General features: G+C 35.9%; 1 protein-coding gene across 1 annotated transcript in view; it reads right to left on the reverse strand.

Moving 5' to 3' along the window:
• fndc4a (fibronectin type III domain containing 4a) overlaps window positions 1–25,252 on the reverse strand; it is a 60,728-nt gene that overhangs the window by 32,947 nt on the left and 2,529 nt on the right. The window contains exon 2 of the mRNA XM_056481517.1: window positions 8,756–8,871. Within this exon, the coding sequence (XP_056337492.1) occupies window positions 8,756–8,871 (116 nt within the window). The remainder of the gene's footprint in view (window positions 1–8,755; window positions 8,872–25,252) is intronic.

Genomic DNA, 25,252 nt, shown 5'->3' on the forward strand with positions numbered 1-25,252 from the left:
TATTAAATTGTTTTTTTATTATATCTGAATGGGGTATTCTTGAATTAAACATCTATTACATGTATAATAATATATATTAACATTAACTGCATTATGGCACCTTGATCTTTGCTCCAAGTATTTTTTTTTTTGATCTTTTACAGACACACTGTAGTTTGGGGGAACAATTCTCAATATTAACTACTTGGACTAGAAGAGTATTACTAAAATACAGGCTGTTTATTAGTACTGATAGGGCTGAGCATATACATGGGTATATATACAATACATTTATTTCGATACAAGTTGTTAATGTTTCCAGATTTAAAAGAGTACCCAAAAATGACTGAAGCCACAAAAATTAGAGGGTCCATTAAATGGCATAACATTATGGCATAACAAATGGCATAATATTTTCGGCTGATAAATTTTCGGTGGCCGAAAATTCGGTACATCTCTAAAATCAGCACACTTTTAGATTCCCATCGTTGCACATTTCTGCTGCGTGATTGGCTCTTAGATCAATGTAGAGTAAAAAATTCCTAAGCTTATCATTGACATAAATTGTATCGTGATTCGATATAATATCATTTATCGACCCAGTCCTAAGTACTGATTAATGATTTATTCCATATGACGATATTTCACTTAACTTAACAGCACTGTACTAATTAATAAGCAGCAAGTTAGGTGTTTATTTAAATTAATATTCATAGTTAATAGTGTGAATTGGTCCTCAAACTAGTGTTAGCAAAGTTACATTACTAAACTATTTTATACTTTATACAGAGTAAGTCTTCTGCATTCCAGTCTACCATTAGAACTCACAAACTTCCCTACCCTTGTTCTCTCGGGGGAATACAACGAAGTAAGTTTACATTATTGATTTCAAATCATTACATTAAGATTGTAGACCTGTGGCATTAACATCTGTAATTATAAAATGTTTTGAGAAATGTGTTGTGTCCATGTTAAAATCTGAGTTTGCTAGTAATTTAGATTACTAGGTAGAGGAACTGAGACCCCATTTACACTAATTTGTTTTAGTTTTAAAACGGCGTTTTAGGATTAAAACGATCCACGTCCACACTAGCATTTCACCTAGCACTTCTGAACAACTCTGCGTCTACATTACACCGCTGAAAACTCACATCACATGACCACACACACACACACACACACACACACACACACACACACACACACACACACACACACACACTGGCATGCACTGCAGCGTGCTTTGAGCACATCTACCCATATGAGAGCTATGCACGTCAGATTGATCATCAAGGATCCACTACTGGATCTAATCTCACCATATTTGATAAACGTGATATTTAATTCATCTTGTTGTCTATATGTAACAACATATTCCCCTTTCCACTTTGGCCTTTTGAATTTATTACTTGTTCTCAGGTAACATGTTTTGGCTGAGCGCAAAGATAAGTTAGGTTAATATATTGATGAATGTAACCACGGACACTGATTCTGCACATTGACTGATTGCTTGCTTTTATTTCCTATATTGTGTAGGCTTATTGTACGTTATACTTTTATGATGGCCATTATTGATTATTAAAACTGATATTCAGTGAAAGAGACAGGGTATGTTTCGTATTTTCAATGAAAATTAAAGGAGTCAGTAATGTTATAGGCTCCGTTTTGTTATAAATATGCATGAAGATGACGGTCATATAAATATGTAGCTATACGACGCCTCAATATTTTTGGTGTCTGTTAAGTTGCTTATATCAAAATAAAAATAGGCAGTTCCTCATATCATGCATTCATTTTATTGTTAAGAAAGTAAAATGACGTAGCCAGGATGATGTAAATGAGGCTATAAACTACACTGTTTCCTTTTGAAGATTTACCTAACGTGTCCTCGGGAGCTTGTTTTCCAAATCAAACTTGCGAAGTCGGAACTGTGTGTAGGCTACTTAATAATAAGAAAAAAGCCTCAATCAGATAGGCGAATGTCTGCAGCCCTGCTTCTGTTTTCGGATGTCTCTGTTTTCCCCCATCCACACTGAGACGGAGTAGCAGCGTTTTAGAATGAAAACGGCCTCTTTAACAATTTCAAAAAGTTCAGTTTTCACTGCTCGAAAACTCCGGCGTAGTGTGGACGGATGGCATAACCGTAGCAAAGCTTATGGGTTTTAAAACGAAAACGTATTAGTGTAAACGGGGCCTGAAGATGCAGTTAATAGTATTTTGCACTTGATTCTGAAGCACTTAGATAATCCTAAAGCTTAAACTTGGCTGCTTTTTATTGATTTTAGTTCTGCTTTCAATACCATTCATCCGCATTTGCTAATTAAAAAGGTGGAACAGCTGAATATAAACCCATGCATATGTAAATTGGTGTTTCTCATTTTTAACAAATAGAACCCAGGTTGTAAAGGTTAAAAATATCTATTCGAATGAAAAGAACAGTAGTACAACAAACCATCCTATTACTCAGTCAAAGATCTGCAGTTGAATTCAGATTAATTAGCCACCCTTTAAGTTATTTTTTTTTTAAATCACAGTATGCCTGATAATATTTTGTCTTCTTGAGAAAGTCTTATTTATTTTATTTTGGCTAGAATAAAAGCAGTTTTTAATTTAAAAAAAAAAAACAGGTGAAAATTATTAGCCCCTTTAAGCTGTATTTTTAAGCTGTACCATCATTATACAATAACTTGCCTAATTAGCTTAACCTGCCTAGTTATCCTAATTAACCTAGTTAAACCTTTAAATGTCACGTTAAGCTGTATAGAAGTGTCTTGAAAAATATCTAGTCAAATATTATTTACTGTCATCATGGCAAAGATAAAAATAAATCAGTTATTAGAAACGAGTTAATAAAACTATTATGTTTAGAAATGTGTTGAACAAATCTTCTCTCCATTAAACAGAAATTGAGGGGGAAAATAAACAGGGGGGCCAATAGTTCTGACTTCAACTGTATAAGAACTTGGGCATTTACATTGACAGTTCTTTTACATGGAAAACACACATAGAGTAGGTTTGTTCTCATTTACACCAGGGATTGTATTTTTTACGGATGATACGTCTTTTTGGAGTTAACAAGAAGCTTATGATGTTGTTTCATAAAGCTGTTCTTAAAAGCATGATATGGTATCACAGTGTGGTTTGACAACCTGTACAGTGCAAATCTGAAGACAGGATGGAAAATTGTTGAGCATGATGAATATTTTAACCCTCAAGTTTTATATGAGAATTGTGTCCTTAATCAGTTGGAAAGGATTCTGAATGATCCAACTCATTTTTTGTTTCCACATTATGAACCACTTCCTTCTGGTAGGAGATATAGAGTCTCTAAGTGTACGTTGAACCAATATAAGAAATCCTTTGTACCTGTTTCAGTGGGTTTATTTCACAAGAGTTTATCTTAATTAGCATTATAATTATTATTGTGATTTTTTATTGTTTTTTTTTTATGGAATGTCTGCAGCAATATGGTGATGCCCATAACAAATTTCCTGTCAAGGACAAAGAATTTTTACTACTACTACTACTACTACTACTACTACTACTACTACTACTACTACTACTACTAATACTACATGGATGACCTCAATTTCTCGTTTTGACCCTGGGAGCACATTCATATGTTCACTCTAGTACATACAGTATATGTCCCAGAATGCAATGCAAATATAAGTTCTCAAATGCTCAAGGGATTAGGGGATTCCATTTAAACCCATTCAGATATTCTGCCAGCAGTGGACACTTGTGTAACGTAATAAATGATGAACATCAGAGGGAACAAGATGGAGGGAAGTTAGCAAGTGAAGGGGATAAAACATGGAATGCAATGCATTCAGAGCAAATCTGCAAGTAATTAATCAATGAATCAAATTTTTAAATGATCCAGTCAGAGGAAGTCTCCAGTTTACAACTTACTGGTTAAAATGAACTGTTCAGACTGAATCTCCAGTTAGGAACTCAATAATTCAAATAATCTGGTAAAAGCAAGTCTCCATTGAATTAAATATGTAATTCCATGCTGTTGAATTATATGCTTTGATAAGCTGAATTAAAATGAAGTCTCAAGTACTTGTTCTTCAAACAGCTAAATCTTTTTAAGGTTCCTGTTGAATTCATAAACTCTAAAACATCACCTCCATCTTTAGGCTGGTTTTTGCTGATATTTAGCTCCTGCTGTTTAGAGGTCAGCAGTAGAGTAACAGTAAGTGCTTTCTATGAGGTCACCTAATAAGTATAATTCACATGTCAGGGCACTAAAGGATCTCCACAAAGCTGTGAGAGCGAAACATGCCAGCTTTTCATTTCAGCTATAATTCTGCCCTCCAACTTAACGTTGCATTTAGCTGTGCTTCGGTTGGTCTTTAAAGTCTGCAAATAGGTCCAAAGCACTTTCCTCTGCCCTTGGGCTCCGAAACAGCCTCTAGGTGTGGGGGAGTCTAATGGAAATCCTTGGCTAAATGAATAATGCATTAATGTGTGAACATTACCGACATGCAGACAGCCTATTGCATAACATGACTGACAGATATATTTGTAATTTCGGTGAATGTGAAATCCATCAGTCACTTAGATAATAAATAGACTCTGGATTTCAGTAAACAGCTATGGAAGTCTTTTACAATGAAGATGTGACAGGAATCACATCTATATCTATATTTGACCAAATTCACATTCACTGCTCACACACTGCTCAGTTTTGAAATAAAAGGTAAGGAAAGTATATAAAAGTTCGCGTCTTTGATAAATAAATTATAATGATAAATATATTTAGTGTTATTGGTGCAAAAATTCCAGTGTTTAAGTATATATTTCAAAGAAATATTTCAAACATATTTTGAAAGCATGTCTACTTACACATATACATACAGTTTGGTCCATAAATATTTGCACATCGACACAATTCTAACATTTTTTGGCTCTACACACCAACACAATGGATATGAAATGAAATGAACAAGATTCACTTTTTAACACTTGGTTACAAATCCTTTGCAGTCAATTTCAGCATGAAGTTTGGAACACATAGACATCACCAGACGATGGGTCTCATCCCTGGTGGTGCTCTGCCTCTACTGCAACTTCAGTTCTTGCTTGTTCTTGGGGCATTTATCCTTCAGTTTTGCTCTTCAACAAGTGAAATACAAGCTCAATCGGATCCACATCAGGTGACTGACTTGGCCATTACATAACATTCCACTTCTTATACTTCAAAAACTCTTTGGTTGCTTTTGAGGCATGCTTTGGGTCAATCTCCATCTGCACTGTGAAGCACCTTCCAATGAGTTCTGAAGCATTTAGCTTAATATGAGCAGAACATATTGCCCAACTGTTGTGAGGGGTGTTTTCTTCACCAGGGAAAGATTATTGACTATTGGTGTTGCTGAATTCACTGGTGCATTCTTTCTATTTAAGAATGTTCCAAACAGTTATTTTGGCCGTGCTGATGTTTTTGCTATCTCTCTAATGGGTTTGTTTTGTTTTTTCAGCCTAACGATGGCCCGCTTGACTAATAGTGACAGCTGTTTGGATCTCATCTTGAGAGTTGACAGTATCAGATTCCAAATCCAAATAGCACACTTGAAATGAACTCTGGACCTTTTATCTGCTCATTGTAATTGGGATAATAAGGGAACAACACACACCTGGCCATGGAACAGCTGAGAAGCCAATTGTCCAATTACTTTTTGGACCCTTAACAAGTGTGAGGCTAGGCTTGTGCCGGTATTCGGTAATGCGATAAATCACGGTAATGAATATACACGATATTGTTATCGCGGGCACTTCAAAATACCGTGAAAAATAATAGATCCGAATTTATATTCTTAGAACGCGCCTTAGCTTATTTTCCATCAACCGCTTGAAGAAACACTGTGTATATGCTGCGCAGAACTGATGCGCATTCTGATGTAAACAATCCCCACATGTAGAAGCCCTGTGTGCGCGCCGCCGCTGCCACCGCACTATAATCCTCACACGCAGGGGCGGACTTGCCATCTGGCAGACCGGGCACTTTCCCGGTGGGCCGACATACTTACGTCGTACGTCTTATGATTTGATCGGCCCATAAAAGGCTTAGCAGCCTATCGTTTTTTTCTGCCTTATTGATTGACGCTGCTGTGATCTGTGACTCTCTGAAAGTAGATGCTTTTTTTCCCGGACAGACAGACCGGGCCAGTCCATGTGACACTCCGCAGCCCATTGGCTCTTTTCGGTATTGACATTGGGCTGGCCCAATCACAAACGCCTATTTTGGACTCCGTGTGAGCGTGCCTCGTCTGTGTGCATTTGTCAAAATAGTCGAGAGTCAGAGAGAAGAAACGCAAGGGAGGCGCAGAGAAATCGCGCGAAATACACCGGCGTTTCATTTAGCGATTCTGAAAAGTTCTCTGTTCATTCTAGTACACGGCTAAAAACGCAAATCACGTGACCACACACTCTCTGCCCAGAGCTGCAGCCACTAGTTCAGCGGGTCGGCATAAACCCCAGGTGAGACTGAGTATAGTGCATGTCAGACAGTTCATCTGCTAGATGGTCTCATCTCACTATAGTTGTTAAACGTGATATTGAATTCATCTTGTTGTCTCTATCTAACAATTCTTATGTCTTTTGAATCACTTGTTCTCAGTTAACTGTTTTGGCTGAGTGCAAAGATAAGCTAATATTTTAATTTATGTAACCACATACACTGATTCTGCACATTGACTGATTGCTTACCTTTATCGTTTAAATTTAATGTACGTTATACTGTTATAATGGCCATTATTGGTTATTAAAACTGATATTCTGCAAAAGAGACAGTGTAAATCAAATATCAAAATGAAACAAATTTGACTTATATTATGTTTTCATTGTTTAGATAGTGAAACAGCAAGCAGGATGAGGTGAAAGGTTAAAATGTAACAGTGTTCCCTTTGAAGATTTACCCATGCATTAGCAGGCAGTTTTTGTTATGTTTATTATTGAATATAGGCTGAGTGAATAGTGTATTGAATAAGCTAAATTGACTGTAGTGTATGAGTGTGTGTGAATGAGTGTGTATGGGTGATTTCCAATATTGGGTTGTGGCTGGAAAGGCATCTGCTGCATAAAACATGCTGGAATAGTTGGCAGTTTATTCCACGATTGCTGATCGAAGACGGTTTCCCTTTGCACATTCACTTTGATAAAATTGCTCAAGTTTACTTTTATATTGTGTATTGTTTTATTTATATTTATTTGTATTTAAATGTTTGAAGTACTTTTAGTTAATTAAAAAGGTATTAAAGTTACTAAGTTGACGAAACTGAAGTTTTTTGTGTTTTTTTACCTGTTTCTCTAGTAAAATTACAATATCGTGATAATATCGTATACCGTGATAAAAGCTCAATCAATTAATCGCAGCATGAAAATGTGATACCGGCACATGCCTATGTGAGGCACATATGCAAACTGTTGCAATTCCTACAGCGTTCACCTGATTTGTATGTAAATACCCCCAAATTAAAGCTGACAGTATGTAGGTAAAGCACATGCTTATTTTATTTCAAAATTCATTGCTTTGGTGTATAGTGCAAATATTTATGGATCTAACTGTATTTATCTTTGGGGTATGACATTGACATTGACATTAGATAATTACTGCATGGATTGCAATTATTTAACACTAAATGGTACAAAGAGTATCTTTTCATTTCTTAAAAAACACACACAACCTGTGGTCACAGAAAAGATATTTATCTCTTTCAGAAAGGTTAAGATGTTGACATGCATCAAGCAAAGAAAATACATAAGAAGATTGCTGAAACTATTAATATTGGGTTAAAAACTGTCAAACGCATTATTAAAAACTAGAAAGATAGTGGGGATCCATCATGTAAAATGTGATTTAAAAAATCTTTAAATAGGTGATCACTCACGATTGTGTTTAATAGTGAAAGCAAGAGCATTTCCACACACAATGTGAAGGGAAGTCAAGAGATTGGGACTAAACAGCTATGAAGCCTTAACTAATCAGTGAGGTTAATTTAAAAAAAAGACTTCAATTTGCTATGGAGCATAAAGATGGAAATCTGGAGTAATAGGAAGTAGGTCATGTGGTCTGATGAGTCCAGATTTATCATGCTATGATCTGGGGATCATGCACTTGGTCATGTCCAGGTTCTGCAGTCTTAGGATATTCCATAAATGGATTTTTTCTTCCCTGATGGAACGGACATTTTACAAGATGACAATCTCGGGCTCAAAAAAAGATGAGACATGATTTTCCACCACAGAGTCCAGACGTTAACCCTATTGAGAATTGGTATGTGCTGGAGAAAACTTTGTGCAGCATTCAGACTCTACAATCATCATTACATGGTCTTGAATACAAGTATTAATGTGACACTATAGAAGCATGCTGCTATGGTGAATGCATGCCAACAAAATATTACTGTGATTTAATAGGCAGTGTGTTTGTACAAAGATTTACTTTGTAATTGTAATCCTATCTAAATCTGTATTTGTCCCACAACAGGCTTTGTAATAATTCCAGAGCTCCAGGATGTTGTTTTGAGTATCATTATAACAAAAAAATCTAATCTTTTAGGCCAAAAGAGTGTGTAACACTGGCAGAATCAAATATGAGACAGCGAAGGTCAGACAAATTGTTTGCTTATCAGGCAATCAAAAACAAAGGTGCAAATCTCTCTTCAGCTAGCTTACAAAAAGAACACAAGCTGTCGAAGTCCACCTACTTAGAAATATTACAACTGACAGGCTCTATTTTTGTTATGTTTTGCTCTGAAGAGTGATTTACCTGCTGTGAGATGGAAAAGCCAATGATGATGTCACCCTCAGGCACCTCCCACGACACGGTGGCTGAATCTGCTCTCAGGTGCATTACGGACACATTAACCGGAGCAGGCGGCCGATCTGGACACACAAGATAAACACTGTGTTAACCTTGAAGCTTAATGTAGTTCATAACCTCATTGCCCCCATTCTGTGCTACTAATTATAGGGGCGGTGGTGAATGAAGTCATTTGCTGCCAGCTGATGAATTGTTATGACATTAACTTACAGAAACCAATACAGAAGACATTTTTTCAGCAGCATGTCAAGCATAAACAAGCCATTATCTTTCTATGAAACACAACAGGTTTGAAATATGTTGCAGTGCTCTGTTTATTTGCTGTTCTTTTATAGACTGAGTTTCTTGCCAAGAAAGCTTTTCAATCTGACCAATCAGATTTAGAAAGTAAAACATCCACTCTGTGGCTGGATCTTTTCAAACCAGCTTGCTCTCTGAGGGTTTACATCTCTCTAAAAGCAAAGCTTGCTATTAAGAGATGTTTTATGCAAAGCTACAGTGCTTTTCTCTTAATCTTAGAACAGATAAAGGACAAAATGTTTTAACTGGGAGCTCGAAAATTTGTTTTGGACCATGATGCTGTTTTATGAGTTCATCCCTTATGACTGAATGAAATCAGATTATGATTCACAGTGCTAAAAAAATCACTATCAATTTAAGGAAAGATGCTATACAGACTAAATATTTTCATGCATCTGCAATTTTTGAGATTTGGGGTACCCAAATGGTACCAATGGTACCCTTTTGGTGGGCGTGGTGTAAGACAGAAAGTTTTAATCAATGCCATTTTCACTTGTCAAAGTAAAATGTCAAAGTAAAGCTGTACGGGTCATTCACATATCACATGAGAAGCACTTCTCATAAAACAGATACTTTAAACACATAAATACTTGTGTAAATGTCCATTACTAACTTTTCTATGAACGTAATTTGATTATAACTGCAGATCAATGACAAAATAGCCTACTGTAACATCTGCAATTATATGAAATAAATAAATAAAAGCAACATATATGAACACATACAGACCCTTACAGTCTCCGATATGTTACCAATTACACAAAAACTACACACAGCAAACATTTAGTCCTTATTTGGGTTCAAAAACAACATGAAATATAGCCCAGTCAGTGCAAACCTCTCATTTGTATCTTTAATCTTCAACAGCACATGCAACATCTGTTAGAGTAATTCTGTCATTCCCAGTTCATAAGTCCAAAAGGTGATGACAATAATTAAACGACAGCTTGTTTATGTTTTAGGCACCAATCCCAATTCTACCCCTTAGCCCTTCCCCTTACCCCTACCCCTCGTTTTGCGCATTCCCGTGAAGGGGTAGGGATGTCCCAATTCTCTTTAGCTGGAAGGCGTAGGGCTAAGGGGAAGGGGTGAAGATTTGAACGTTGGACGACTGTGTCTCGGGGCGTTGTAGGTGCGCTCGCTCTACTGCGTGGCACACCCTTCGCCAGGGACGCAGTAAGGTTCTTTCGTTGTGGCGTTTTCCATAGATTTCCCCATAGTGGAAGTTTCCACATAGCATTGGAGTTCCCCATCCGAAGGGGAACGCTACGGTTACTGAAGTAACCCTTCGTTCCCCGAGGGGGGGAACGGAAATGCTATGTTCCTTCGCCACAACGATTGTCCCTTAGCTGTTGAGCGTGAAAGTCTCTTCAGCTAGAAATAGATGTTGAGCATGGCACTGGCTGCGTCTTTATAGCCTGACTGATTGTCATTGACGCCAGCTGTGCACGCTGACGCTGCCAACTCATTGGCATTTCATTGGCCCGTTTTTATACTCTTTCAGATGATTGGATTCTGACGAAATCCCCATAGTGGAAGTTTCCACATAGCATTTCCGTTCCCCCCCTCGGGGAACGAAGGGTTACTTTAGTAACCGTAGCGTTTACTTATTAATCTTCGTTGGCTTTAAGAAACTGCTTTGATGGTTGTTGTGTGATTCTAAACTGAGCCTTATAGCATTAGGTTTGTTTTAGTTTAGCTTGTTTTTGTTGGATTAGATTTTGCCATCTGTGTAATTTTGAGTTTTGTAGTTTAATTATTTTAGATCTGGTGTCGTGTGCACTGAAGATATCAGGTTTTATTACCTAGTTTAATACCTAGTTTAGTCATTAGACTTTAGGATTGTTTTGTTTTGTTTATTTTTTGATTTTGCTTACACTCTTTATTGTTTTCATTTAAAAAGAATATTGTAAATGTTTATTTCTTTTTTCCATTATTATTGTTATATCTTTTGTTTAAACCATTGAGTAAAATGCTTAAATTCAGAACCGATTCCTCCCTCATCTTTGATCTGTCACACACATTACATTAGTCTCACCTGCATGGTACAGCATCCCTTTTAAACATCATAAACATTTACAAAGGGATATTTTCATTCACAACTTGGCTGAGTTGTGAATGAAACTATAGTTATTTATTATATCTTTATAATAAAAAAGATATAATAAAAGGACATACTGTTGAGCAGAAGTGTTTTCCTCATGACTGTAATGAATTTGCTCTATGGAATGGATTGAACTGTCACACAATCTCCTATATGGGACTGTTATATGGGTCCTTTTTTTAATTCAGCTCAGCTGTAGGGTGCTCGATCATGATTTAAGAGGCAATAGACAAGCTAATTAGTCTCGCAAAAAGCAGAGGAGAACAGTGACAGATCCAATAGTCGAGCACATGCCTCTGTCGCTGTCGAGAAAATAGAAAGGCGGTGAACTAGACTGAACTGTGAGAGCATTTTCTAGCATCTCCTGTGAGCTGTGCTCTAATGGACTTTATGTGTTTGTGTGGGTGATTGTAAAAATGGGAAGGGGTGTTTTTTTGTTCCTGTACCCAAGCCCATACAATAACATAAACAATGAGAAATAGAGACTCTTAGCTAAGTTACATAACAGCAGTTATGAAATAAGATGTAACTTGTTGCACAGCAATTTCTGCTCTAGACCTCAATGAGGGATTTTTTATAGTATAAAATAAAGCCTGAAACTTGTCCCTATATATATATATATATATATATATATATATATATATATATATATATATATATATATATATATATATAGGCAGACTCAATGTTTCACCTGCTGTTTCTTTGTCATTTGAAAATATACGAGCAATTGCTAAGTAAGCATTATTTATATTTTGGTCATTTGGTATAGTACTTGCCCTAAAAAAAGAATAAAAAAAAAACAATAAAATTTGCTCTTTATTTACTTCTTGGACATTGCAGATGTTTTTGTTTTCTTCAGTGGAACTTTAAAAAGATTTGCTTAAACTCTGTTTTTTGATGATTCACTGAAATAAAATAAAAATGTTCTTTAATGTTTAACTGAAGGAAAAAAGCCATGTAGTTTGTTGTCAGATTAACAGCAAATTTACATTTTGGGGAATAAAATGAACTATGTACCTTTAAGGTTTGTAATGTTTAAAATTGATTCACTTATAATCGCCAAATTTAAGGTTGCGCTGATCATAATCCAAATTCTAATGTGAGCTGAACTTAGGGGAGCGTGGGGCACAAAGTAACACGGGGTAAAATGTAAGTTTTAAGGTATTTGCTCAGGGTTAAATATGGCATGCTTTCAAGGTTTTCACCACAGTGTCGGCACAGGAGAAAACAGTGTCGAAAACAGGAGAAAATCATTTTTTATTTAAAAAAAAAAGTGAAAGTATGTAAGTAAACTCTTATAGTGTTGTGTGTGACGATGGCGACGCCATGGAGACATTTTAGATCAAGTGCAAAAAGTTTACTAGTTCTCAGCAAACAAATCCAAATCTCCAGGCTAAATCGTAGTCGGTAAGCGATGCAAATTCAGAGTAACAAACAGTAAGTCCTCCAAGGCAATCAAGGCAAAAACAGTTATCCAAAAATCAGTGGTCAACAAAACAGGCTCAAAGGTCATAACAAAAATGCAGAACAAAACAATGAGAAGACGCTCGGTAAGGCAGCAGATACTGGCAACACTTCGAGTGTTTGGTGTGGCCAGGTTATTATGGTCACCAAACAGGAAGTAACCAATGAAGAACTGGCAGTTAGAATTCAGGTGAGGGCTCCCTCTACTGGCTGGATGAGTGGTTATCAGTCCTGTTTGTTACATTGTGATTACCGTCTTCTAGGCTAAAAGATGGAACCATTTTAAAAGATGTAAAAAAAACACAGTGACCGCTAGCCAGTTTTATGTTGACTGCTAGCTAACAGGTTGTTACAAATAAGCCACACACTGTTGGAAACCAATTAAACTAACAAAATAACTTTTAAATTTTGAGTGTAATGTTGAGAACTTTTTGAAGAAAAAAATGTTTTTTAATAGAAAATATTTTTTAATAGAAACAATTGCTAATAATGTAAATAAATAATTGCAATAATCCAAATGTGGTTATCCAATGGATAAATAAACAAACATGCTGTGAATGTAGAATAAAAAATGAGTTAAGTACTGAGGAAATGTACTATTTAAAGTAAACTGAATTTAAATTTATTGTGTGAAATCTGACTTTAAGCATGTGTTACAGCTAACCCTCTGTCGGTTACAACATGCCCCGCAGGTGGGGTCACTAGTAACATTTTTACACCCTGCACTTTTGGCAATACTGCACAGAAACCATAGGTTTGGCTGTCATACAACCAGTGCTCATTTGTAGGAGAGGCTTGTGTGTTGTTGGTAAAAAAATATGGTTTGTCTAACCCAATTACTTTGTTCATTATTTGGCCACAACCAAAGAGTGTTACTTTGTGCCCCGCTCTCCCCTATAGTATATAGTAATATTAATAAAAAAACATAGCAGTTGTACCACAAGAGCTTTTAAAAATATAATGCAGCACAAAACTGCAAGGTATTTGTGGCAAAAGAGGCACAGAGTATAAGGTAACCAGAAAAGCTAGAATTTGCATCTGTCATTTGTCTGCTATTCTCCAGCATAATCATGGGTAACAAAACTCATAATGCATCACAATGCTGAATGATCTCACGCAGTATCAGACTGATAATCAATGTCCTGTGTTGATGCCCCAGGAGGTCACTAGTACGGCAGCGTTCCTTTCCAAGTAGCTATGATCATACACAATGGGGGTCAGGGCTGATTATGCCAGTCTTCATGGCCCTCAGCAATGGTTGTAAATTGGATGGAGAGAGGTCTGACTCCAGCTCTGCTCTACGGATAATCATTTTGAGGAAGGAGAGGGCCACCTCAGTGAAGACTGACTGCGACATCAAAGCGTCTATGGGTCACATGCATCAAACCTTCCATTTTAATGAGTGCCCGCATTTACAGCCATTGTTGTTTTTGTGCAATTTTGTGTGCAAGGGGTTATTATGAGCTCTGCATCTACACTATATGAGAATATTTTATGTTATATGAGATATTTCCACAATTTCTTGTGGAAAAGAACAGGAATTAGGGCAGAATGTGGAAACTAAACTTGTTGTTGTTGGTTGTAGGCAACACACAGAATGATTTTGTGAATGAACAATAAGGTCATACAAAGACACATATATTTTAGGCACAATTTTGCCAGCTACTTTGTTATTCTTCTAGAAAGTAAATTTCACACAGTGGAAATGTTTCAGAATGAATCAGCAAATAAGTTGAGTGAATAATTCAATCACTCACAAAAAGTACTTAAATAAATCATCTTTTTTTATATGTTTTGTAATTTAATCGGTACTCCCTAATAAAAATAATGTCTTGGCAGAGCAGGCAATGAAGTGGAAATCTGAAGCAGTACTAAATAAATTAATTAAGCAACAGAAACCAAAACAGACAGAAACAACAGAACAGGGGTGCGTTTCCGAAAACCATCGTTAGCCAACTAAGTTAGCATGTTCCGTCGTATCAAACATAGTATGTTGATTTGGTGTTTCCCAAATCCATCGCTCCGACGAACATTCGCAAACTTGTACATCTCCAACTACTCCTCTGTAGTTAGAAGCATAGTTCCTGGTTATGTTCTATTCCCAGTTATCCCCCTATGCCCTATTCCTTTCAAACCTTTCAACATTTATACTTGGAATGATTTAAAAAACATTAAAGTCATCTCTCTTAGTTGTAATTTGCTTTCAAAGTATTTTTACAGGTCAGTTTTAGCCATCTTCATATTGATAATTGCGTTCCCTTTGCAGTCACTTTGAAACATGTTTGCCATTTTAATAATAATAATAATAATAATAACAATAATAATAATAATAATAATAATTATTATTATTATTATTATTATTATTATTATTATAATTAAAAAATAAGAAGAAGAATTATTATTTTTATTATCAAGTATGATTTTTTTTTTCCATTTCTTAATAAATGGCCTACTTTAAGTTACAACCATTAGGCTAACGATTTAAATTATTTATATATGAAATTAGAATATGTGTTAGCTAAGGGATTTAATATGGAATATTCTCAATAATATTTATAAAGGAAACACAGGCGCTTTATGTGCTGTTTACATATATTTCAATTAATATGAAAAATGAGTGCATGTTTTTATCAAAACTAATATTGGATTTTTTTTAATGCATGTGCATGAAAAACCATATAATTTGCACACAAACAATTATGGGAATTTTCTCTAAAGATGTTGTTACTCCACCGTGTGTAGAGCGTCATCATTAATGTTTTGCGTTATAACTAATGTAGTTCAAATGATGGATCTGCTTCAAAGCCACTACGGTTTTGGGTAACACTCGTCACTACATTGTTCTTTTCCAAATGCATTGTACTATGATTGTTCAGTTGCGAATTATGTTGTTGTTTGGGAAACGCACCCCTGAACAACTTGGTATAACAACAACAAGAATGGACAAAGAACAATTGAAACTAAAGACCTTAAATAAACTAAGGTACTAAGGGACTAAACATGGTACAGGTGAACATAATCTGTAAGTGACCACTAAATGATTATACCACTTTAAATATGTTCAGAGCATCAGAGCATGTCACGTGTTTTCCATAGTCTGGGTAACAAATAGGTTAAACAGGTTAGCAGAGCGAAGAGGATACCCATTTCTGTGTAGTTCATGGAGAGGAGTAGCAATTTATGAAAAAAGGAGGCTTAATCCTGCTCAATTTATATCGTAGAACTCTTTGGTAAAGCGGAGCGAGGTATGTGAAACTGATTATTTAAGCCATATGAGTTTGTTTGTATGTAAATGTTAATCGTGAGCTCTGCCTTCTTATTAGTTGTTTCAAACTGTCTTCATATATTTCATCGTTTCATTTTCATATATCACTCTGTACATTGTATCTTTATTTGTCATGTTTTTCTGTATACGAGTTGTATTTATTGATTTTTGTTGTTTCTTTGTGTAGTTTCACGGTGCAACGCAACGAAAGTTTAATGGCTCTCGTCTTGAGCAAAATAAAGAAAAAGCACTCGTCAGAAACTCTCTGTCTCGTTCTTTGATGCCAAAGGGCAGCTACATAATCATAAAATCAATAACAATCAACTAAGGAAATCAAACAACCTGGAACTAAACATAGGAAGTAAACAAAACCGATAAATAAACACCAACATTATGATTGCACAACAAATTCTTTTGAAGTTTTTCTATTTTAAATATTACATGTTTAAATAAATGCTTTACTTGTTGTTTCTTTGTAATTGAAACATTTACGAAGTTTACGAAATTGAAAAACATTCGTACGCTGTTTTTTTTTTTCAGTGTGTGTCTTTTTACTTCTAAATACTACAAATAGCAAGTATTGCCTCAATAGTCCTTTGGATTTACAGCCTAACCTATGACAGCTAATAAAAGTAGGAGCCAGTAAGCAGACTTGAGTTCACAGATTTCACAGAAAACCATATAGTGTATGATGGCCACAGATTTTTAGCTTCAGACTTTGATTCCATCAGTCAGAGAATATCCACTGATATTTTGGGCTGACTTTAGAAGTCATATTGTAGTGCATGTGTCACTATTGAAACCAGAATACATGATACACTGAGCAATAAAAGAATGATGGAATGCTATGTTGAAAAAAAAAACTGATTCAGCTCTGCAAGTGCACCAGCAATTGTACAATAAATGAGTATTAACACAACAAATCAGACAATAAAAAGAGCTGGGAAAAACCACCCATATACTGTAAGTACTGATCAACTTGAGACATTTTGATGATAAACAGTAGTCTTTATTCGTTCATTATTTAAGGTAAATATTTGTCATTATCCATGGCTCATCATTAACATTTTTTTTCTGATATAAGTAAATACAATAAAATACATAATTTAAGTCAGCTGTGATTGTATTATGTTTGATTGAATAATAACAGATTTTATATTATCAGTCAATGCTTGTGCAGTCTGTCGGTGTGAGAGACTCTTAAAGAATCCACAGTGCCCACTTCTGCATAAACTACAGTATAAAACAGTATTACAAGTTATATACTCTCAAAAAATAGTCAAATTTGGATAAAATATGGACAAACCCAACCATTATATATCAATTCCAAATTTACACTGCATTTTGTATCCCTACAATGCATGTAAGCTACCTTTATGTCAAAAATGACTTCAAATTGACATCTAATATTGGCCTCAAAAACATGTTCATCTATTACAGCAGTGTTTCTCAACCACGTTCCTGGAGGACCACCAGCTCAGCAAATTTTCCATATCTCCTTAACCAAACACACATCATTCAGATCAACTCGTTAGCTGAGACTGAAAGACCTGTAATGAGTATGACAGACCAAGGAGACATCCAAAACATGCAGCGTTGGTGGTCCCTCAGGAATGTGGTTGAGAACTTTGGCAGATATTATATTTACACATTGAAGATGACACATCTGCACTTCTGATTTCTCTTAACATGAGAACAGGAGCGCTGTCAGTCAATAAATGGAATTTTTTTGAAAAAGTAACTCATATATTTTTTTTAATAAAACATAATGCATTACTAATTATTTGAAGAAAAAAAAGTTTGTCATTTTTACATTACTGTTAATATATTAGCCCAACACTAGAACTAACCATAATATTTTTAGCATTTAAAAAAATGCTGACACATTTGTCAGATAACCAAAAGCGATTTGTACATTAGCATGAAAAGAAAACATATCATTGTTGTTATTGCTTTGAACTAAATGGCAAGCCAGTTTCATTCCGTCTGTCCAGCAGATGCTCACTGAAGCAAAATATGAAAGATTTTCATAAACTGCTATCAAGGGGGAACATCTGCGGGGGTCACGTCTGCCACATCAGCAAATGTATTTGCACCTCAGAGTCTGTTAAATTATGACTCATGATTACAACCGGCGATTTGTCACAGAAAGCAGCAAATGTTTGTACACTGAACAAAATGTTTCACCGTCACGGCACATCAAAGTCCCATTGAAGCGCAGTTTGGTGCCAAATGAATGTACAGAAAATACTAATGATGCATAATGAATTGCCAATTTATTCTAAATACATTAACCTAACATAATGAGCACTCACTGAGCAGGAATAGAAGGTTCTTATGAAACCATTCATCAGGTTTTTGTCATTTTAGCCATGACATTTACCTCCCTCTTCCCCCACAAGAGCTCATTGTCCTTGAAGTAATAGGGGTTGCAAGTGTCTGATGGTATAGCTTCAAATAAATTGAGATACATGGGCAGGCATAAGCTCTTTAGTGATGTGGAAAACAATTGTTTAGGTAGAGGAAGACATGAGTTATGATGGCCCTGTCAGCATTTGAATTCTTACTTACTGTATGCCTGAATAAATGAAAATGTTAAAATAAATTTTCATAATGTTTCAGAAAAAAAAAGTCTTGACTGACTCCATTTAATTCTAGCCTATTATTAATATTGTTCAGTACATTACACATTTTGTTTTTCATGTATTGACATTTACAGTGCTAAACTAAAAGGAAAAATAATACAGGGTCGTATGATAAAGTGATTTATTTGCTGCTTTCATCTCTCTAAAATTATATGCTGGGGTTATCTAGAACATATCTATAGAAATAAGCTTATATTATTAACAAAAATAAGAAAATAGTACTTTTTTTAACTTAGCGTGTGTTTCATGGATGTTTTTCTATTATTTATGTTTTTGTATTGCCTTTTGGGACCTTGAATTCTTCTCTGAAATTATATATTGTTTCAATTGGCTGTGATTGGAATTGTTTCACTAAATAATGATTTCTTAACATTGAATTGTTTATAAGATTAATAAAACCAAAGACTATAGAATACACAAGACTTGTCACTCGTATTGTTCTGAATGGGGCAAAGTGTAATGGTCAATATGCCGAATAAAGCCTCCCTTCTAGTACAGGAGCCATTCCTCGATCACTATATGGCGAATAAAGCCTGTCTTATCTTGAACATGAGATAATTATCGATCACTATATGGCGAATAACGCCCGCCTTCTAGAACAAGAGCCAATCATTAACCGCTATCGACTGACAATACTCCAGGGGAGAGGCACGGACCAGACAAGAGTTATTGCAGATTTTGTGAAATTCGAACGTTTAGAAATGAAACTTATGAGACAGTTGTTGTTTAATTTTATTGGTGATTCCAAATATGAAATTCAATCGTAAGCTTGACAAGCAGTTTTGGAGAATTTGATGTTTCCCCATTTTAACAGACTTCCCATGCATACTGCCCGAGAAGCGTTTTAAAGATTGTCTCTCAGTGAAATGAGCGTTTTGAAAAAGCGTAGTTTTCGGCACTCGATAACTCCAGCGTAGTGTGGAAGTATGGCATAACTGCTGCAAAACGTATGCGTTTAAAAACTAAAATGTATTAGTGTAAACGGGGCCTTAATGGGACTTTGATAAAACCCAGCTTCAGCGGGAATCTTAATGTCAAAATATCACCAAATTGACATCAAGCTTGACATCAACGACATCAAAAAATGCTAATCGATTTGATGTCAAAACCTTGGTCTTTAGACTGCCAAAATAAGAAAGGTTTAGTTCATATGAAAGTTCAATTCAAAATTCAAAATTGACACTGGATTTGGTATTCCTACAATGCATGGAAACTACCTTGATGTCAAAATGACATCAAATTGACATTCAACATTGGAAAAAACATACAAAACACACAAAAACCTGATTACAGGACAGTCCTGTAAACACTTTTTGACACCAATGTAAGACTTTCACATCAAGGTAGTCAATTGACATCAAACTGATTAGCATTTGTCATGTGTTTTTGGATTTAGTTTTGACATCAAGTTGCCTGTTGGAAAACACCTCTGAAAACATGGCCTTTTTATTTTTATTTTGACCAATTGCCATTTTAGAATCTAAATGACAACACTGTTTTTTTTTGGGGGGGGGGGGGTTTGGAGGAAATAAGTAGTTTGCATAACAAAACAAATTATGCTAAAGAGAAGTTTGCATAATACAATTTGAAGGTTAAATTAAAATTAAAGATTAGTTAATAAGCAAATATTTTTACACTTGAGTATCTGAATATGCATTGCAAATATCAATAGATATCAATAGTACAGTATGTGTTACTTATTTCATTAGCATTTAACGAAGAGTGATTTATGTTTATTGCATCATAAAACCTTCACTCACATAAAACCCATTTACACCTAATGTGAAGTAAGATCATGCATCACATATAATGTCTGTCGTTCCCTCTGTCACGTCTCAAGCACTCCAGCACAAGTCAAATGCACTCACATCTGTTACGTAACAGACAGAAGAAGAGCGCAGGTCACTCTGGGTAAAACACTGAGCATACAGTTAAAAAGGAAAAGGCCACGTGAGACACAGACAGATTCTGTCAGAGTAATTCACAGAAAACAGGCACATAACAGCACTTCAGCTGTTTTGCAGACACGGGTCCGCTCCAGAATCTCCTTCAAAGAGACCTTCAACATGCAAGTTCAACCACCATCTGTGTGAAAGCAGAATAAATGTGTGTTTTTAAAGTCTGCGGAATTTAAATGGAGAATTCCGTGCGGCTTTGATCCTGCAAGCTAAAAACACACATTTAGTCTCCGAAAAAAGCCTTTTTTCCCCATTAAAAGTTAAATAATGCAAGTCCGCTCAACCTCTGTCTAAATTGCAAATGTGCATATTGATTCCTCCAACTGCTAAATTTAGGTTTTGAATGAATCCCATTACTGCATCAGAGGTCTATTTGCTGAATGCAATAAAGAGAACATAACACAAAGCCATTTGTCTTCACAACCTAAATGTGGCATCTCTCTCACGCCATCTCAGTCCGTCACTACGTTATCTGGAGCTCTATATCGACCTCCAGGCATGCATGGATTCTGGTACTTCATGAAAGATTTGGTGAAATGTTGTGCTGTCTGATCCTCTCTGGATAGACAATGCACTCACAGATGGAGCTGCGGGGTGTTCTATCAACACAAAGCCATCGAGGGAGCAAATCTCAGCCTCAGGGGAGCACAGCACTTTCCCAGCAGAGCGAGGTGTCACCTCAACACCACAACACCCCACACTACCCTTCAACAGGGTGCTTTGAGGACAAGATGAAGAACTCAAGCTCCCTACAATTCCTACGTTTGTAGAAAAAAAAAAACAATCAGTTCAACACTGCAGCTGGAATGGCTCTGCAGTTCAGCACTGAAGCGGATAAAGAAGATCTGTCACTGTGCATACAGTGTCTCAGTGTGTACAAAGACATGAGAATTTCACTGAAAAACCTGCCTGAAAATCTTAGCACTATAAAAAAGAGAATTAGATTATGTTATGTAACTTCAACTTATTTCAATGAGGTTTCAACTACATTTTTTAGTTATACAAAGTTTAACAATGTTTGATTGATATACGTTGAGATGACTAAAAAAGTTAAGTAGACTCAACTAAAAGATTAGTATTTTTTACAGTGTGGATGACACTAGGCGATGAAGGTACAGTACAGTTATCAAACTGTGGAAAAGAATGGAAGAATAGTGGACCAAGCAAGCATTTTTAAAATAAAGGTTTTGTTATTTTAAGATCATAAAATGTTTTTAGTGACTTATCACAAGAACACTGTAAAAATGAAAAGACAAAAAGACATGACAGCAAATGTTTTATGTTACTTTAACTTATTTTAATAAGTTAAGCAGGTTTCAACTATTTTATTAAGTTATACACAGTTTAACATAATGGGCTCTATATAATGTGCATTAAACCAATCAGAGTCTCTCATTCTCTTTAAAAGTCAGTTGCATCACGCCATGGAGCATTTGCTTTTTACACGGCGGACTTTGTAATTGGAAAAATTGAACGCTTCACTAGCGAGAAAACAGTTAAACAAACAATCTGCAGTGCGAGGATAAAGAATGAGCCTTCTCCATTTGGCCTCTTTACTTTCTCTTTATTTTACTTTAACTCTTTACTTTACTCCTTTATTTTCGTAGATAAGGGAACGGTATTGTACACACACCACTGAAAACATCCATTAGCCTAGTTAAAACAAATATAAATTTGTATTTAATAAATAATACTGCTGATAATAATAACATTATACAAATGTTTGTGCATTGCTGTACATCAGAACACCCATGAGTCCACAAAGTGGGGCAAATGGATTCGCTATTTAAACAACCTGGCGCAAAACATGAAAATTTGGGATGGCGCTGGTCTGAAAATAGAAACAAATTATGTATAGGGTCCAATATTTTTGGTCAGTTTGACTGAATTAGAGATTACTAGAAAAGTACATTTAATTCAACTTTAAAAAAGTGCATAGTTTAATTGTAATTAATTCTTCCCAAGTTAATTTTAAAAAATTATTGTTTTATTGAACAATACAAAATATGCCATGTCGAAATAACAATTGAACAAATAACATTGTTTTTGTAACATTTGTAATGGGCAAGTGAGAAGAGATTACAGAATTCAAGTGAGAAGAGACTACAGAACTCTTTTGCTTAGTCTCTGATTATCAGGGGTCACCACAGCAGAATAGACTGCCAACTATTCCAACATAAGTTTTACGCAGCGGATGCCCTTTCAGACGCAACTCAGTACTAGTAAACATCCATACTCTCATTCACACACACGCTCATACACTACAGTCAATTTAGTTAATCAAATTCACCTAGCGCATGTTTCTGGACTGTCGGGAAAACCGGAGCTCCCGGAGGAAACCCACAGGAACATGGGTAGAACATGAAAACTCCACACTGAAATGCCTCTTGGCCCAGCCAGGAATCAAACCAGCAACCTTCTTGCTGTGAGATGACAGTGCTAACCACTGAGCCACTGTGCTGCCCTGTTATTAAGTTGCTAAATAAATTTTTAATAAAGTGGATTGAAAACAATACAATTAAATTGTAAAAATGTTCAAGAATCAAGTTGCTTTAGCTCAGTTAAACCAAATAATCTGACCAAGAAGCAAAATTATCATGTTCTTGTATGTTGCGCATGTGAATGTGATTGCAGTACAAATGACTGGAAAGTGCTGAGGTCAGAAGTCAAGACATTTCAATGAAAAACCTCTCAGCTCTTACTTTGTCTTGAATGCAGAATTATGTGTTTAGCTTTACTTTGACTGAATTCCTTAATCAATCAGTGGTTTTCAGATAATCAGTTTAATGAAGGATTCAGAAAGTTCATATGATTCTGCATTGTTAAAATATTTTCTGAGCTAGCGTGTACCTACAGTACAGGCATAAGAGAATTAGAAAAGCTCTCACAGCTATTTTGTATAGTAATGATATACTGCATGTTCCACAATGATGACATTTCTTAACTGAATGTGGTAATATCACAAGATTGTATAATTCCACGGGACAAATGCAGTACAGATTCATGTAACGTTAAGGGTACATTTTTGCTTGACAGTACCGAATTTAATATTAAATTAAAATGTTACTTTTGATCTTGCAGTGCATCTCTTCACACCACCAACAGTGTGCAGCATCCACTTGGATGATGTGACAGAAGACACAGGCCAACGGCGCCAGTGCGCTCACCACAAACTAGCTATTGGTGGAGTGGAGGGACAGTGATAGGGCCAATTCAATGGATGGGGATGATTGGGAGGCTATGATAGGTAAGGGCTGATGGAAGGAATTAGGCCAGGACACCAGTGTTACACCACTACTCTTTTGCCATGGGATTTTTAATGTTGACGTTGAGTCAGGACCTCTGTTTAATGTCTCATCCAAAAGACAACACTCACTGACAGTATATGTCCCCTTCAATTTATCGGGCCATCAGGACTCAAACAGAGTGCAGGTTGAGCGCTCCTGCTGGCCTCACTAACACCACTGCCAACAGAAAACCTAGTTTTCCTATGTCTCCCATCCAGGTACTGACCAGGTTCAGCCTTGCTTAGTCTCAGTGAGTAACCGGTCCTGAACTGCAAGTTTACATGGCTGTGGTGAAAAAAATACACATTGCACAAATGTAAAAACTTTACAGTTGTGGGGATGAATGAAAGTTTTAACTAATTTGTTTTACTCATAAGAGTTCTGTGACGAATACCAGAAGGGAGAAGATAAAACTCATGATGCATAGGATGGGAATCCTCTGACATGATACTCCGAGCTTAACTCAAAACTTGCCTGTGGTACTGTATAACTGAACCATAGTCATCTGTTTTCTCCCTGTTATTTTTTCTCCTAGGTTCACAAGTTTCTCCAAACATCTCTTATTTTTCACAAGTGAATTGAACCAACAAAGCAAGGAAAAATATAACAGTTACTGAATGTTTGAACTGTAAAACATGCACATGAGTGATTCATCTATATTGAATGATCCTAATTTCTGCAAACAGTACAATCTTTGCTTCTCATTCTTACACAAAATATGAGTATTTACAGACCTCATATCATTAGTGTGCATATGAAGTGATGGTAACATATGTTTTAAATTTTATATGGTGTGAATAAAATATTTAATCTAAATATAGTGAAACTAAATAATAAAATGTTCTCTCAATGCACATTTTACATGTCAGTAATTTAACACTGCATCTCCAATATGTCCAAACATGACAATAGACTTAATGGATGACACATATCACCTGTGCACAAACGCAACCTTCATTTGTCACAGACAGTGATGTTCCCTGCTAAGTAAACTCATTGGATTGGTTTGTGTCATCTCGATCAGTGATCCGTGAACACTTCCCCTCGCTGGGTCCACAGGAGATGGAATTGGACATTGTGGCAGTTTAAGGTCAATTTAATTGGTGACCACAGTCCACCAGGTCTGGTCTGGCAATGCAATTCTCTTGTCACCTCACTATGGGCCAGATGAGGTGTTGGAAGTCTGAACATATTTAACAGGAAGTCAATTTCAGCTCAAATACTATGGATGTCCACTACATGGCCAGACACACAGATATCCATATGTGCTCGTTGAGAATTTCATTTTTAAAAATCTAACAGCTTCGACTTTGCTTTGTTTACCATTTAGACATATTATCTTCAGAATCTGGTTTCAGTTCATTCTCAATGTGTTTTACAGTAGGTGAATGTTTGACATACTACAGACATGCATCTG

The sequence above is a fragment of the Danio aesculapii genome, chromosome 20, assembly GCF_903798145.1.
Source record: "Danio aesculapii chromosome 20, fDanAes4.1, whole genome shotgun sequence".
Classification (NCBI taxonomy): Eukaryota; Metazoa; Chordata; class Actinopteri; order Cypriniformes; family Danionidae; genus Danio; species Danio aesculapii.